Consider the following 18,548-nt stretch of genomic DNA (forward strand, 5'->3'; position numbering starts at 1 on the left):
CACTTAGGGCGGCAATTGCAAAAACAACAAGTGATGGACCGAATGTGGATCAATGTCACACATTCCCCCAGTCAAAAGATCTGGGCCCAAATCCATCGTTTTTTTGCACTCCACACCACCCTGGGTTAGACAATGGCGATATGCAAATCAGCTCTGACCCTGTTGCCCCATGGGAACAGTTCAGTCCGAACTACAAAAGCCATGTCCTTCCCAGAACGGAATCAAGCATCCGAGGACCGGACCGGTTTCGAGGTAACACCTCTCATCAGCCCGGCTAGCTTGACTCCAAGTGGTGTGGAGTGCCTGGGACCCACGTCTGGGCATCCCCAGCGCAATTAGGGCGGCAATTGCAAAAACAACAAGTGATGGACCGAATGTGGATCAATGTCACACATTCCCCCAGTCAAAAGATCTGGGCCCAAATCCATCGTTTTTTTGCACTCCACACCACCCTGGGTTAGACAATGGCGATATGCAAATCAGCTCTGACCCTGTTGCCCCATGGGAACAGTCCAGTCCGAACTACAAAAGCCATGTCCTTCCCAGAACGGAATCAAGCATCCGAGGACCGGACCGGTTTCGAGGTAACACCTCTCATCAGCCCGGCTAGCTTGACTCCAAGTGGTGTGGAGTGCCTGGGACCCACGTCTGGGCATCGGTCCGGTCCTCGGATGCTTGATTCTGTTCTGGGAAGGACATGGCTTTTGTAGTTCGGACTGGACTGTTCCCATTGGGCACAGGGTCAGAGCTGATTTGCATATCGCCATTGTCTAACCCAGGGTGGTGTGGAGTGCAAAAAAACGATGGATTTGGGCCCAGATCTTTGGACTGGGGTGAATGTGTGACATTGATCCACATTCGGTCCATCACTTGTTTTGTTTGCAAATTCCGCCCTAAGTGCGCTGGGGATGCTCAGACGTGGGTCCCAGGCACTCCACACCACTGGAGTCAAGCTAGCCGGGCTGATGATAGGTGTTACCTCGAAACCGGTCCGGTCCTCGGATGCTTGATTCCGTTCTGGGAAGGACATGGCTTTTGTAGTTCGGACTGGACTGTTCCCATGGGGCACAGGGTCAGAGCTGATTTGCATATCGCCATTGTCTAACCCAGGGTGGTGTGGAGTGCAAAAAAACGATGGATTTGGCCCCAGATCTTTGGACTGGGGTGAATGTGTGACATTGATCCACATTCGGTCCATCACTTGTTTTGTTTGCAAATTCCGCCCTAAGTGCGCTGGGGATGCTCAGACGTGGGTCCCAGGCACTCCACACCACTGGAGTCAAGCTAGCCGGGCTGATGAGAGGTGTTACCTCGAAACCGGTCCGGTCCTCGGATGCTTGATTCCGTTCTGGGAAGGACATGGCTTTTGTAGTTCGGACTGGACTGTTCCCATGGGGCACAGGGTCAGAGCTGATTTGCATATCGCCATTGTCTAACCCAGGGTGGTGTGGAGTGCAAAAAAACGATGGATTTGGGCCCAGATCTTTGGACTGGGGTGAATGTGTGACATTGATCCACATTCGGTCCATCACTTGTTTTGTTTGCAAATTCCGCCCTAAGTGCGCTGGGGATGCTCAGACGTGGGTCCCAGGCACTCCACACCACTGGAGTCAAGCTAGCCGGGCTGATGAGAGGTGTTACCTCGAAACTGGTCCGGTCCTCGGATGCTTGATTCCGTTCTGGGAAGGACATGGCTTTTGTAGTTCGGACTGGACTGTTCCCATGGGGCACAGGGTCAGAGCTGATTTGCATATCGCCATTGTCTAACCCAGGGTGGTGTGGAGTGCAAAAAACGATGGATTTGGGCCCAGATCTTTGGACTGGGGTGAATGTGTGACATTGATCCACATTCGGTCCATCACTTGTTTTGTTTGTAAAATGACAAAAGCCATTTATCACTCCAGGCACAATCTTACAGCTTTGAATTAGTGAAATACCAACTCAAGCCAACCTGAAATGAGTAACAGCAGCCCTTGACACAGTGATTCAATCTAATTAAAGCTATTCAGAGGTATAGCTTTGTCCAGGCACAAGGGAGCACCCAGTATATGTCCAAAAAATACCCTTTCAGGCCTAGAGTGACGGATAATTTATGCAAAAAGGAAGCAGAGAACTCTGGGTAGTTCTCAACTTTAGGTGGAAAGCAGGTCCTGTATAGAACACTCTAAAGACCAGTGACACTCTGGATGTGCTCACCTTAAATATCTGCTTTTCTATCAAAGTCTTTAAGCATAGGATTAGTACAGAGCTATATACTGAAAAAACAAAAGGTTAAAGAGACATTATATTTATATAAATATATATTTATGTAGATAGATAGATAGATAGATAGATAGATAGATAGATAGATAGATAGATAGATAGATAGAAAGATGTATATATATATATGTATATAGATAGATATAGATATATCTATATATATCTATAGATAGATAGATAGCTATAGAATGTTTTAAATTATTTTATTTTGTTCTTTTTGGTGGAGTTTTCCCAAAACCCCCTGTTTTTCCTCCTAATCTGCCTTTACATCTACCCTCCTCCGAGCCCTAAATGTATCCTTACCTCCCTTTAAATGTACCCACCCCTAATCCCTAAATCCCGAAATTCACCCATACTCCGCTTTACCTTAACTCGCGTGTAACCCCTCAATTTACCCTTACAGTCCCTTCACCACTACCTGTCTTTCAGCCATCAAATTACCCTTTCCTCTCTTTACACCCACCCACAAATCCCAAATGTACCCTTACCGCCCTTTACCTCAATCCTCCCCTTAACCCTAAAATTACCCTTATCTCACTCTACTTTTATCCAACCCTAAACTCTAAAATTACCCTACCACTACCCACCCTTAAACCCTAAAGTCACCCTTACCTCCATCTACCACTAACCACCCCTAATCCTAAAATGACCCTTACATCTACCCATCCCTTAATCCTAAAATCCCCCATGCCTGCCTTTACCTCTACCCACACGTTTTCTCCTTTTCTAAAGAAATAAGCATGACAAATTATGCTGCTAAAAAATAAAATACTTAGCTGTGTGGTAAGGTATTACATAGTAAAGGTAAAAATCAATACTATGTAGTAATCTGTGTGGTACTTATTTGCGTAATAAAGGCTGCGTAGTAAAGATCATGCATGCTAAATACAGCATTGGCAAGATTGTCTGTGCATATTTGGAATACTATATTAAATAGCAGAGTGGGAAGCAGAAATTGGTTATTTAAAAAAATATATATGTTATGAAAGCAATTCACTTTATAATGAAATACTAGTGTAACCTCGAACTCCAATATTCAATGAAGAATATAGAGAATGCCAACATAGAAAGTGACTGAGATAATGATGTATACATTATAGAACCATGTAAGTCAATACATGAATGTTCGGGCTGTCGTGGTATTTATTTAAGGCAGAAAGACATCATATGGAGATCATTTGTGTGTTTGAGAATCATTTTAGTGATCGAGAACTGAATGTATTGTTGTACCTTTTTGTCTTTTTATAAATGTAGGACCAGATGTATAAAGGCGTTTACCTGTCGCAAACGGGCCGATTTGCAGAATAGGCCCGTTTGCAAGGGGTAAAAAGCCTTTTGGGATGTATCATCCCAAAAGGCATTCGCAAAATAGGTAATTGCAATTTTTTGCAATTACCTATTTTGCAAATGCAGTTGGGAATCGCAATTTGCGATTCCCTAAATGGAATGCAAGAAGCATTCTCAGAATGCAACTTTGCATTAAGAAATTGCAAACTACCACCTACTTCAGGTTGGTGGTAATTTGCAAATCCTTAGAAAAATGCACAATTTTGCATTTTTCTAAATGTCATGTGGCGCATACACATGCCCTTAGGGCATGTGTGTGAACCCATGTGTACACTTACCTTTTTTGGGGGTGCATCAGGGTGGCCTTTTGGCCCCTATCAACCTTGAATTTGCATTTGCAATTTGCGATTACCAATTTGGTAATCGCAAATTGCGAATGCCTTCCCATTCAGTCATAGGAGCCGCTCGGCCCATAGGAATTAATGGGAAGGCCTTCCTTTTTTGCAAATCACAATTTGCGATTTGCTATTAAGAAATATGTATGAATCGCTATTTCTTTTGTGAAACCTACATACATTGAATTTTGCAACTCTATAATAGCGAATCAGTAACATTCTCTATTATAGAATCACAAAATGCAATGTTGATACATCTGGCCCGTAGTGCTTTGGTGATATGAAATTATTAAAATATAAAAAGGGTATCATCAAAAATATACAAAGTAGACCTGTGTTGTTTCTGTGGATTATACACAAACCAGAGCGGAAGTGAACTCGCACGCCGGCAGCCATGATAAAAAAAATGGCTGCCATGATAAATAATGGCTGCCATGATGAATAATGGCCGCCAGTGACAGGCGGATCCCCACATGTACGCGCCTGCACTTTTTAATGCACTCTTTTCCTGTTTGTCTCTCCCTGGGCAGTGCCCTGTGCCACTGTGTCTTTAGAGTTGAAGACGATTCCCTGGAATGGAGGAAGATGTCAGATGCCAACAACGCCTACCAGGTATGTCTTCTATGTCTATAACATGGGAAGGTGGTGAGAACTTTTCATCTGTATTAAAGAAATTAAGGGCAGCAAAACTTCTCTTTTCTTTATTAACCAAGTAATTAATTGTTGAATACATCACTTCTTTTTTTTTGGAAAACCTTTATTTGACATTTCAACCAAGTACAAACACGGGCCTACAACCCCCAGGGCCGGCCGCTAAGCAGTTGCAACACAAGAAAACAATCAAAACCCAGACTCAGCATCCCGGGGAGCAGAGTCACCACGTCCACCATACGTACTGGTTGTAAAGCATATCAAGTTGGTAACAGGATAAAAAGGTTCCATTTTATAATATAAGATAGAAGGATCAGGTGCCATACAATATCTCAAGTTGCGAAAAAAGGGGGGGGCGAAATAGCATATGTCCACAGTTAAATCATCTTCGTGTAAGTCAGCGGTGCTAAAACATACTATTCAGGATAAGCTAGCGTACAAATACAGTTTGCTCCAGCTGAATGTCCGCCCAGTAGCACTGAAACGTCGCGAGAATTGAGGCACATATGAAACAGCAGAGATGGCAATAAAAATGAACCCATTACACTGACCCGGAAAGGAAGAAAAGAAAAGGGCAAAGAAAGATAAGAAGAAAAAAGGCCATAGAAATAAAACGAAAAACAAAACACCCATCCCCCAACCCCCCAGCCTGCACCCCTGCAGATGACTACGGCCTACCCCCCTAGCAGCGTGCCTGTTGCCCAAGAACTGAGACCCGAAATATAGAAAGACACAGAGAAAGACAGAAAGAAATTAAACCCCACCCAAAGAGGGGAAATGGAGGAGGGCTATCTTCTACGTGCTCCCGGTCTCTCCCCCCCGCCCTAACAAATGGGTCCCCCCGAAACTGTCACATCTGAATAGTCCAAACTGAGAAAACATCCCGGGGGGAACCACCAACCCTGCCCCGGACTCCGTTAAGCCAATGAAGCATTCCCGTTACCGATAAAGCCACAATGAACAACCCAAACAACAGTCTCAGCCTTGGCCCCCTCTATCGAATTCGCCGAGTCCCTCAGACGAATAAAGCCCCATCAGCAAAATGTCAAAAGATACACAGAGGTGGTCGGAACATAGTTCAGTAGATTGAAAAAGAACAGTAGATCCCGAAGTAAGCAGCTGGTACCGACGATGTCCCTCCCCGTCTCCGAAGCCAGGCATTATCACATCCGCCATCTTGATATAACCACTGGGGAGGGGGTCCGACACAATCCAAAAAAGTTCACAGTACCAATTAAAAGGTTCCAGGATAGGGACAGCAGTTGAATGTTCCGACAGCTGCAAAACCAGGGATTCCAAAAAATTAGTTAAGTCACCGATCACAGCCCATTCAAGTAGATCCACTTCTGTAGGGGCAGGCACAGCTTCCAGCACCGGGTCTAATTGCGCCACTGGGGCGTCGATCAAAAGGCAAGCTGGCTGCCGGGTCTCGGGCATCGAGTCAGGATCCGGTCTCAGTCCTTTAAGTCTATCTGCCGCCGACAACAGGCCGCAGGTCTGAGCTGCCACAATCGCCTGAAGTGCCTCTAGGGCCTCAAGCACCTCCCGCAATGACGGGCCACTTTGGGCCTGCTCCACCCGGTTCCATATTTCCTCAGGCATAATGATCCCCACGGAGAGGCGCCTTCTCCGGGGAAGATCAGCTGGAGCAGGACTGAGCCATGAGGGACCAACCATCAGCATGCATTAGTGCGCGACGAGATTCCAACCCAAGGTGCGCCAGCAACGCAAGCGCCTGACCTCCGGGTCAGGGACCCCCGCAACACAGCACCGTGCGTCATTCGTCTCCTCACCTCCAACACAACACCAGGCTTCAGATGGTAGCAAAGCAATCCAAAAATTTCGAAAGTTCCAGAGACCGGACCCTGCCGCCCTCAACAGTCCGCTGTTGTTCAACTCAGACCCGGCTAAGCCAGCACTCGAGACCCCGGCTTCCAGACTGGGTTAGGCCACAAATCGGTCCTCGACGTTACTCAGCTCCACAATGTCAGAAAAACCCCTGGATCACACCATCGGAGTGCGGATTAGTTCACACACACGGATCCGGGGCAGGAAATCAGGATAAGTAACAGGATCTTGAAGCGTAAGACGGAGGTCAGCGGAGCCGGGAGACTATGCAGCCATCTTGCTTGCTGTCGTAGCTCCTCCCATCACTTCTTTTTTAATTGATATTAGACGGGATCTATGCCTAGATACATCAAATCAACATCAACAAAAAAACAAAAACTGTTCTTAGTTTTGTTTTGCAGGCATTTTTGGTTGGGTTCAAAAGGACCCCGATTAGCTTTAAGCCGTGATCAGGAAGAAGCTTTAGTCTGACGTTGTCAATCTTTTTTCCTTAGTATCTGCCTAATATCTACTTCCTTATTCCCCGAGACAGTGTCGTCAGTTGCACTTCTGCTAGCTCCTTGAGTAGACTCCTGCTATTTTGAACAGCTATTTGTTTGAAATAGTATTAGTTATTTTAGGAGTTGCTTTTACACTGTTGGACTTTGTTGTAAGTCAGGAGGCGGAAATCGAACCCTGTGTGGGTTACATACTGTCCAACAACTAGAACCCCCATTTTGGGGTGTTAGCGGTCTAGTTGTTGATCCTGGCACTATGAAGGCGGGATGCACGCAGTGGGTGCGCCGCTGTCACGCCTAAGGCAAGCTCATCTGCGCCCATCAGCGTCCCGGAGGCGGCCAGCAACGGCCATCCTGCCAATTGGCCTCTTGACCATAGAACCCTCCTACACTACAGTAGAGCTCAGCTATTAGACATCGGTAAGTGTATGAGCTGCCCACACTCTGCTCTTAACCCAATGTAAACTCCCTTGCCTGCTTAACTGTAACTGGGTGGCCTTCCCTCCCTACAGTGAGATTAAGTCGAGGCGAAGTGTATCCCGGGCACCCACTTAGCTCAGTCTCATAGGGTGGGTGGGCAGTTAAAGGCTTTGCTCCTGAACATCCGGTCTGTAAAAAAGCATGAGCCACTACTTTACGTTCTGCTGACCTAATGCTTCTAACTGAAACGCGGCTTAATGATGACTCCAATTCCATCATTGCGAGTGCCATTCCTCCCAGCTACAAGATCATAAGAAAGGATTGGTCAGTGGGTAGAGGGGCAGGCGTCACCATAATTTAAAAAACTACTTTTTCCTTCTCTATATTAGCTACAGATGAAGCAGATTGAGCTGAAGGTCTTGGCTTCCATTTTGCTGTATCTGAACATCAAACCGTTGCGGGCGTATTTATCTACAGGCTTCCTGGCCCTGCCAGAAAATTCATTGAGTCTATTAGTCATGTAATTTCTAGTACTGCCGCCAAATACAAGCATTGCCTGGTGCTAGGGGATTTGAATATCCATATGGACAAAGCAGCAAACAGGAGCCTACTAGGCTGTGGGAATCTCTAGATATTTTTAATTTGGTCCCCTATCTCCACCTTCCCACCCACAAGAAGGGACACATCTTAGATCAGATTTTCTCTAATGTCGGAATAGAAATAGATGCTTCCCTCCCATTAGCGTGGTCCGATCACTTTCTCCTAGGTTTTAGAGTCTGCAAGGATCGATGTGGCCCTCAAACATATGGCAAGTCCCACCCCAGCAGTTTTAGACCTTTTCATCAGATCACCCCCAAGGACATGTGTGCTGCACTTAGACAGCACCCAATTCCTTTCAGCGGCAATCTTGAGGGCGACGTGCTCTGTCTGGAGAACTGGCTTCACCGCCGCGCTATGTAGCTGGTCCCCCCTCCACTTCTGTGGCAAAAACCTGCCGAACCTCGCCCCCTGGTTTACAGAAGCTCTTAGAAAGAGCAAAAGTGCCTGTAAATTCCTGGTGATAGTGTGGCGGAATAATTTCAATCCTGAGGACAAAACAAGCTACAAACAGGCCCTGAAAAGCCACTATAATAAAATTAGCAAGGAAAAGATTTTTTTTTTCTTCTCTAAAATTGAGTTAGCTGGGAATAAAAGCAAAGAAATCTTTGAAATTGTAAAAGATTTCTCATCCCCAAGTACGGTTTACCCCCAACAGCGAGTGGATCAACTATCTTGCATGTTATTTTCACGACAAAATGAAAATAATACAAAATTCTTTTGAGACTCTGCCTCCAGTGAAGGAGGTAATTTCAGGGACGTTACTCCCCGCAAACCCTGTGTTAGGCCCTTCTCTCTCCCGGTTCCCTGCAATTCCCCTGGAGAAGTCTCTGGAGAGAATGAAATCTCTTAAATCAGGCTATCCCTCGGATCCATTTCCAGCCAAAGTACTGTCATCTATAGCTGGGATTATCAATCCAGCCATCAACCTGATTTTGAATACCTCACTGCAAGAGGGGCTGTTGCCAGATTGCTGGAAAAATGCAAAAATCCTCCCTCTACGTAAGGAACCTTCGGCTGCCCCTTTCGTGGCCTCTAATTATAGACCAATATCATTACTCCCCTTCTTTTCCAAAGTTCTGGAAAAATGTGTGAATTTAGTCTTCACTGACTATGTGGAAGCCAACCATGTACTCCATCATAGTCAGTTGGGTTACAGAGCTAATTTTAGTACTGAAACAACCCTATTGGAAGTCTCTGAAGCTATTAAAGAGACACTAGATAAAGGTGGAAAAGCGGTGTTAATACTTTTGGACCTCTCCGCGGCCTTTGATACCGTGCCCCACGACCGGCTCTTGCAGAGACTCCAGAATTGCAGCGTTGGTGGCACGGTATTCAAGTGGTTTTCCTCATTCCTTAGAGACTGACAACAAACTATTCCCCTCCACCCTCATCTTTTGCTGACCCCATTCCCCACATGACGATAGGAGTTAAGCAGGGATCAATTTTGAGCCCGACTCTTTTGATTGTTTATATAGCTCCCCTTGCGCTTCGAGCTGAGGCACACGTCGTAAAATAGTATATTATGCAGATGCTAGACAATTGTAGTTCATCTGTGACAAGGGTGCCGATTTTAGTGGGGGTGAGATTAACACCTGCTTGGCTGAGGTGTTCTCCTGGCTGAGATGGAACCAATTAAAGTGCAACCCAGAGAAATCGGAGATCAATTTCTTCAGGCCTTCATCATGCAAAGCATGGCACCGATGGTGGCTTCAGGATATGTCTCCCCCCCCTCGCAACCTCAGTAGACACTATGAAGAACTTAGGGGTCAAGATAGATGCCAATCTCTCTATGAAGGCTCTGATTCAAACTGTCACCGGTACCTGCTTTGGCCTGGTAAAAATGTTTTTTAAAATTCTTCACCTTCTGCAGGTTACACACAGGAAGACCGTAGTCCAAGCCCTGATTGTATCAAGGCTGGACTATGTGAACGTCTTGTACTGGGCCTACCTTATTCTTTATTAAACCGCCTGCAGGTGGTCCAGAATGCGGTGGCCAGAGCAATTCTCTTGGTAGTTCCCAGAGTACAAATGTCCATGCATCTGAAGTCTTTACCCTTGCTGCCAGGTCCGGAAGAGGACCCAATTTAAAGATCTAGTCCTGGCTTTCAGGGCCCTTCATGATACTGTTGCCTTCTATGGGGAACAGCATTTACAACGCAACTTTTACCACGCAGTACCTTTACCACGCAACTTTTACAACGCAGGTCGTTCCAACGACTTGCGCTGGGGGGCACTGTAGGATAGGGAATAGTTTAATTTACCATCCAAAACCTTCCCTACTATCCACGGGACGGGAGTTGGAATAGTAAATTAAACTATTCACTATCTAGCGCCCCCAACGCAAGTCGTTGTAACAACTTGCGTTGTAAAACCTGCGTGGTAAAGGCATGCGTTGTAAAAACATGCGTAGTAACGACATACATCCCCTTCTATATCAGGAAGAGGATTCGACACTATGTGCCATCTCTAAATTTTCCCGCTCTCGTCAGGGCGGCCACTCCTTTCAAGTACTGGCCTCCCTTTTATGAAACAGCCTGCCATTGCCTCTCAGGCAGGTGGAGGATCTGCTTACCTTCAGGAAGCAGCTAAAAACTTGGCTCTTCCAGCAAAGGTCTTCTGCTCTCTGCTTCTTTCTGTGATATTGCTGTCTCGAGGTCCTCCAGCGCCGGCACACTCCGTGGAGTAGTCGTGCGCTCTATAAGTAACTATTTACATTACAAACAATTCTTAGACAGACAGTGGGACCTTCTCACTGCCAGCACCTAACCCACAATTACTCCAAAATGATTGCCCTTTGTATCTTTACAGGGGTCCGTGTGCACACCGAAGAGCACCCGCCGTCACTGTGCTTGTTCCCTCAGAAACTCAACAATTTGAACTAAAAAAGCACGGATGCACCACACCACAACACACAATTCAATAGAAGCGATTATGAAGTCCAAATCCAGTAGACACCGGGGGAAAGGTTCCTCAGTTAAATCTCTTTATTCCATTTTCATATTGCATAGAAAAAAACACAGTACAGCCGACGAGTTTCGTCCAAGTACAGGACTTATTCAGGGCTGTTAAATACAAACATATAAACATACTTCACTGTATGAAAGTTTCAAAGTGCCTCCATGAGTAGAGGAGGATATATGAAGTGCACTGCTCAAAGGAAATATTCCCGTCCAGTAGAATAAGACATAAAGGATATGGAGGCCATCCAGAAATAAGCCACTGCTAGTCCAGAAGAGTATGACACTCGACCCCCAGATATGAGGTCCAAAGGCGACACCATCTACGTGCTGCGTAAAGTCAGATTCCCATCTGCAGAGAATCATGCAATATGCTTCTGAGTAATTTTCAGTTTAAAATGACGCTCTCGTATGTGGTAAGCGATATCATTGGACCTACACTCTTTTCAAGTAACTGGTAAATTCCCATCAGTATGCAGCTTCTCTCAAAACGCACGATAGGGCAGAAGAAACAGAATTGCAATATAATAGTCGCGATCGGCGAGAGAAGCATCCAAGACCGTCGCAGCAATGAGATTCCTTCTGGCAAGGGGTGGCTTATATCTGGACAGCCTCCATATCCTTTTTGTCTTATTCTACCGGACGGGAATATTTCCTTTTGAGCAGTGCACTTCCTATATCCTCCTCTACTCATGGAGGCACTTTGAATCTTTTATACAGTGATGTATGTTTATATGTTTGTATTTAACAGCCCTGAAGAAGTCCTGTACTTGGACTTAACTCAGGAACCTTTTCCCCTTTGTCTACTGGATTTGAACTTCATAATCGCTTCTATTGAATTGTGTGTTGTGGTGTGGTGCACCAGTGCTTTTTTGTACTACCTATTTACATTACATTATATATTACATTTGGCACTATTGAGCCCAGCACTTTGGCAAATATAGGTTATTACAGAGGTTTGGTTTCACGTTTTGCTTGAAAGTGATTTCAGGAAATCTTCCTGGACGCAGCATGAATGTCTCTACAATGTGTGTGAGATCTGAAGGGGGCTGGTGGACCCCGAAGAAAGGTCGAACAACTAAACACGGGGACCATTTCCTGACAGGGATAAGGCTTATAGTGGGCAATGAAAAGGGGCAGTCGGGGTACAGAAAACACGGTGCCAGGCAAGCTCCCCAAAATATTTGAACATCTCTTAGAGATCAAACATGAATAAAGGGGGTTGAAGACAGTGATACCTTCTTGAAGCTAAACCCTTATAGGGGTTTTCTAAACTGATGCTGCATTCAGTGAGCTTGACTTCATAATATAAACAAACATTTTAGGCAGAATTATCAGCTTTATATGTGCATACCTTTGGTGGTGGAGACATGTCTCATGCTAATGCTCTGTAGACCATTAATTCATGTAATACAGCAGGTAACTGCAGGCCAGGGCTGTCAGGCCCACAACATTTAAAATGATGAAAACTGTGGAAACATGTCATTGCAGGGCAGTGTTCTGACTACACAAGTGAAACAGACTGGTCCAAGTTTTCTCTTCTTGTCTCTTCCAGTCCAGCACTCAGGAGCTCATTGACACAGGACGGTACGATACCAGGGAGGACTTCACAGTTGTTTTGCAGCCCTTCTTCCGTCATCCAGAGATTCCATTTCTAGAGGTAAGGCGCAAACCCGTTCTATTTAAAATGACTTTGGGCCTGATTAGGGTGGCGGGTGGAACGGGACCGACTGACTAGCCGTCTGCGGTCCCACCATAGGGATTAAGATGTGACCGCCTGCAAGGCGATCACTCTGTGTATTCTTAGCATTGTGGCCGGGGCTGCTGGCTGCAGCAACCGCAGCAATGCAAAAAATGCGCCCTGTACATATACGTATATTTTGTGGCAGGCACCATGCAGTTCCTACCACATGGTGCAGGTATATATAGGGGGGCACAATAGATGCCCCCCCGGGCCCAAAGCAAAGGGCCAAGGGGAAGGGGGGCCCGCTACTGGGCCACAAAGTCCCTTTCCTCCTGCCTGTTCATGGCGGGTTAACCGCCATGAACAGGTAGGCGGAAAGTGACATTGTAATCCCTACCGCACTGCCACCATTGTAGGGAATACGGCGCCCTCTGCAATGAAGGCATGGCGGTCAGTCTTTCAGACCGCCACCAATCCGCCCGCCATTGAATTATAGCTGGCGGATATGATGGGTCCGATGGCGGGGGGACTGCCACCGACGGGCTGCCGGTGGCGGTACCACCGTCATCCTACATCGGGTCCTTTCTTACATTTTGTTATGTTATATTCCTTTCCGTTATGTAATAGTTATGTAATGGTATGTTGAGTTATGGTAAATTGTGTAGTGTTATGGTATGTGTTATGGTAAGTTATGTTAAGTTACGTAATGTTATGTTATGTAAGTTGTTTTGTGGTGTGATATGTGTTATATTATGTTATGCTAAATTAAGTTGTGTTGTGTTAAGTTAAGTTATACTAAGTTGTGTTGTACTGTGTTATGTTATGTTATTGTGCATTATAGAAAGGCGCCGGGTTTGGGTGTAGATTATTTGCAAAAAGTGAGATAGTTAGAGGAAATACCATGAGGATTCTCTTCGCCCATTTGCGGCGGCCATTTGCCCCCAGGTTACAAGGAACACTTTTGACCACTCTGCGCGTTTTGGACAAAATTAATTTTCATGTTGACATTTTTCAGCTGCTCCCCAGAATGGAAAGTGCTGGTGGTTAGAAAACCAGCCCTGGGGCCTGTGAGAAGGCGCATCTTCACTGGTGAAGAGACCTAGAGCTCCTTGGCAACCTGTACTATTCCAGTCTCTTTTTGGACTGAAGGAGTGAGCCTGATCGGGCGTTGCTATAAGTCCTTGGTATGAATTATTACCATTGTGCAGTGGTTCTTAGTGTTGCTTTTGGTTCTGCATGCTAAGTTATAATTTGGGTTGCCACCTTTCTCAGAACAAAACACCAGCCTTTTGTTTATATTTCCCTAGACTAGGAGGATCAAGTCCTGGTAGGTGAAAACAATTATGTAAAAGGTTTAATCTTCTTTTGAATCACAGCAATTACCCCTCTGTTTCGTTTAATAATGTTTCATATATTATTTAGACAGCCCTCGAACAATGACTTCGTCACATGCTGTTTTAGGTTTAGATTTCAGAAGGGAAAGATACTGGATTGCACAGCTTTTTCCAATTTTTTTTACCGACAGGAACATAAAACTACAAGGCAAGTCTAAAAATATTCGCTATTGTTCCTCTGCACAGCATTATGAAACATTCTAAATGGACAAAAGAGCTACGTTACCTCACTTGGCCACGTGGTGGCACCATTGCCCCACTGCAACTATACTAGATAGATTTATTTTTATCCACTAGTACGAGTAATAAGTTGTCTTTGCAGTTAGTAGCTACATCCAAATCGAAAACTTGTTGCACCTCAGCTCGTATTGACTGAACGCGTTCCTTGCACCACAAAGTCACTCGATTTAGGGAAACTGTCCAGTGCTTAATTCGAGCCATTGGTTACCAGTGGGGACCACCAACACGTATTTTTAGGGTCCGACACTTATTTTTCGCATCAGACATTTACCGAAAGCGAGCAGGAGCCCGAGTAAGAAAGGCTCCCTGTACCTGATAATGAATTAAAGAGGCAGGAGGTGGGTTTAATCCTACACAGTCTTAGGGTCAGATTTACAATAACTGGCGCATCCCTGCACAATCAGCAGGGAAGCGCCAGTTATTATGCGTCACGGCTGCGCCACCATGGATGTGCCGCCTGTGCCCCATGGGACAAAAATGGACAGATGTGTGACGCATCTGCTGCCGTAAAGGCGGCGCATTGCTGGAGTTGCGTCGCAAGCGCGTCACAGCTCCAGCAAGGCTCGGGGGGGGGGGGGGGGGGGGGGCCCTTTCCTTAAAATGCTGCATCAATCCTCTCGCCTGCTTCAAGCAGGCGCAGGGTTATGACTCAGCATGCCCTTAAAAGGGACTGAGTGAAATCTTGTAGATTTCACTCAGCCACTTTTAGGAGGCGTTCCTGCGCTGCAACGCCCCCCTCTGCGCCGGAACGCCTACATGTGGCGCAGGGCTTTACAACGTGACGCATCTCCCATATGCGTCACGTTGTAAATACACCGCTGCATGGCACAGGCTTTGCGCCGCCGCTGCGTCACAAAAGTGACGCAACGGCGGCGTAAGAGAGGCGCAAGAGGCTTGTAAATCTGCCCCTTGGTGTTCAGTGCATCGACATTTAATTGCACCTGCCCCTTGTTTCTGAGCAGAAATGTGGACACCGGTACTCAATCATTTACAAATTAAGCACTTTGCTCTACATAAGTAAATAATGAGATTTATGAATCGATAAGTAAATAATGTAATTGATGAATAGCTTGCGGAACTATACATTTCTAATTAAAAAAAGTGAACAATTGCAGAAAGCAGTAATACCTTTCCCATTCCAGAACGTTAGCTAGCAAGCCCGGTTGATAAAGGTCTACTAAACAAACTGAGCAGGAATAAACATGTCTTCCGGGCCTTTATCAGTGCCCGAGCTAGTGAGATTTTTGCACAACTGAGGAACAAGGTACTTACCTTTGGTAATGATTTTCATGTGGATTATCTAAACGCAGTTTCCTTGACTTCAGCAGGCACCAGACGAGATCCAGAGAATTCGTCCTACAAAATTCCTGCATGGTGGTAGGCAGTACTGTGTGGCTCTGAAGCGATTCCATACTGCCCCAGAAATGATGGAGTGGAGCTCATATAAGTGCCAGGACTGCTTGCAGATGTCAGTTTCTAGCATGTTTATACGTCTGTGCCTTACACAAAGTGCAGAACAAATTGTGCTGATCTTCTAACTTGGGAACTTTTTAGATGGTAAAGAGGCCACTCAACAGCAGGGGCATGTGGGAGAGCTGTGAGGAATCTGCGGTTAGATAAAGTGTCCACAAGAAAGAGTGAAAAGATACAAAGTACCCACCAGAAAAAGTGTTACCAATGGTAACTAGTTTGTGTTTTGATAGATTCTTCTATATGCATATTCTGCACCTTTAAAATAGATGCCATAGCAGTACCTCTCAAAGGTGGAGGGTCTGGCGAGTTAACTCAGACCAGAAGGTCCTGTAGAACCATGTGACAAAGGGACTTTCCTGCAGACCAGCCAAAGCAGTTAGCTTCTTGTGAATGCGGGCATTAACGCCCATGTCGCAGCCTGGCAGATATCTAGAAAACAAGTACTTATTGTTTAGTAAACCCTCAACCACACTTTCAGTTTGCGATATATATATTCATCTCCACTCATGTGGCTTGGTGGACAGTGTCATCATTGGATCTCTCACTTCAGTGCTTCGTTCTCCAAATGACCTCATCGTCCTCTACCAGGAGGGAGACCGTCTGGCTGTAGACTGGATAGTGCACCGGTCTCTCTCACTCTACATCCAGAGTTAGAGAGAGCGCCAGCACTTCTGACAGAGACAGCTCCGATCAAGGACTTTATTTCCCGTCGTTGTCCTCTCGTTTTCCCATGGGGTAATAAGTTATGGACCAAAGTCTGCACCTATAGCACTATCGAACCATGAGCACAATAGGCATAGGTGTACCACACTCTCCTGGCCCAGTCGGGAATGATGAGAATGATTTGCCCAGTCTGTCTTAATCTTCCTGAGAACTCGAGGCAGAAAAGTTGGCAGTGAAAATACCTACAGAAGTCCTTCCTTCCATTCGGGCCACTGTGCATCTCCTACCGCAAGCTTGGAAGAAACTCCAACTTGCAAAATTGCAGATACTTCAGATTCTTAACAGTGGTGAATGGATCTAGTCAGGGTGTCCATTTGCTTGAAGATGCCCTGTGCCATCAATGAATGATGGCACCACTCGAGGTCCATCAGATGATGCCTGCTAAGCCTGTCTCCTCTGACATTCAAGGACCCTGCTGGTGGGTTGGTCATCAATGAATGATGACACCACTCGTGGTGCATCAGATGATGCCCGCTAAGCCTGTCTCCTCTGACATTCAAGGACCCAGCTGGTGGGTTGGTCATCAATGAATGATGACACCACTCGTAGTCCATCAGATGATGCCCGCTAAGCCTGTCTCCTCTGACATTCAAGGACCCTGCTGGGTGGTTGATCATCAATGAATGATGACACCACTCGTGGTGCATCAGATGATGCCCGCTAAGCCTGTCTCCTCTGACATTCAAGGACCCTGCTGGGTGGTTGATCATCAATGAATGATGACACCACTCGTAGTCCATCAGATGATGCCCGCTAAGCCTGTCTCCTCTGACATTCAAGGACCCTGCTGGTGGGTTGGTCATCAATGAATGATGACACCACTCGTGGTGCATCAGATGATGCCCGCTAAGCCTGTCTCCTCTGACATTCAAGGACCCAGCTGGTGGGTTGGTCATCAATGAATGATGACACCACTCGTAGTCCATCAGATGATGCCCGCTAAGCCTGTCTCCTCTGACATTCAAGGACCCTGCTGGGTGGTTGATCATCAATGAATGATGACACCACTCGTGGTGCATCAGATGATGCCCGCTAAGCCTGTCTCCTCTGACATTCAAGGACCCTGCTGGGTGGTTGATCATCAATGAATGATGACACCACTCGTAGTCCATCAGATGATGCCCGCTAAGCCTGTCTCCTCTGACATTCAAGGACCCTGCTGGGTGGTTGATCATCAATGAATGATGACACCACTCGTAGTCCATCAGATGATGCCCGCTAAGCCTGTCTCCTCTGACATTCAAGGACCCTGCTGGATGGTTGATCATCAATGAATGATGACACCACTCGTAGTCCATCAGATGATGCCCGCTAAGCCTGTCTCCTCTGACATTCAAGGACCCTGCTGGATGGTTGGTCATCAATGAATGATGACACCACTCGTAGTCCATCAGATGATGCCCGCTAAGCCTGTCTCCTCTGACATTCAAGGACCCTGCTGGGTGGTTGGTCATCAATGAATGATGACACCACTCGTAGTCCATCAGATGATGCCCGCTAAGCCTGTCTCCTCTGACATTCAAGGACCCTGCTGGGTGGTTGGTCATCAATGAATGATGACACCACTCGTGGTGCATCAGATGATGCCCGCTAAGCCTGTCTCCTCTGACATTCAAGGACCCTGCTGGGTGGTTGATCATCAATGAATGATGACACCACTCGTAGTCCATCAGATGATGCCCGCTAAGCCTGTCTCCTCTGACATTCAAGGACCCTGCTGGGTGGTTGATCATCAATGAATGATGACACCACTCGTAGTCCATCAGATGATGCCCGCTAAGCCTGTCTCCTCTGACATTCAAGGACCCTGCTGGGTGGTTGATCATCAATGAATGATGACACCACTCGTAGTCCATCAGATGATGCCCGCTAAGCCTGTCTCCTCTGACATTCAAGGACCCTGCTGGATGGTTGATCATCAATGAATGATGACACCACTCGTAGTCCATCAGATGATGCCCGCTAAGCCTGTCTCCTCTGACATTCAAGGACCCTGCTGGGTGGTTGATCATCAATGAATGATGACACCACTCGTAGTCCATCAGATGATGCCCGCTAAGCCTGTCTCCTCTGACATTCAAGGACCCTGCTGGTGGGTTGGTCATCAATGAATGATGACA

General features: G+C 46.2%; 1 protein-coding gene across 1 annotated transcript in view; it reads left to right on the forward strand.

Moving 5' to 3' along the window:
- Positions 1-18,548, forward strand: part of PLB1 (phospholipase B1) — a 604,804-nt gene that overhangs the window by 419,764 nt on the left and 166,492 nt on the right. Inside the window, exons 39-40 of the mRNA XM_086926127.1 lie at positions 4,472-4,553; positions 12,470-12,574. Coding sequence (XP_086782253.1) covers positions 4,472-4,553; positions 12,470-12,574 — 187 coding nt within the window. The remainder of the gene's footprint in view (positions 1-4,471; positions 4,554-12,469; positions 12,575-18,548) is intronic.

Source organism: Lissotriton vulgaris, chromosome 6 (genome assembly GCF_964263255.1).
Source record: "Lissotriton vulgaris chromosome 6, aLisVul1.2, whole genome shotgun sequence".
NCBI classification, from domain to species: domain Eukaryota; kingdom Metazoa; phylum Chordata; class Amphibia; order Caudata; family Salamandridae; genus Lissotriton; species Lissotriton vulgaris.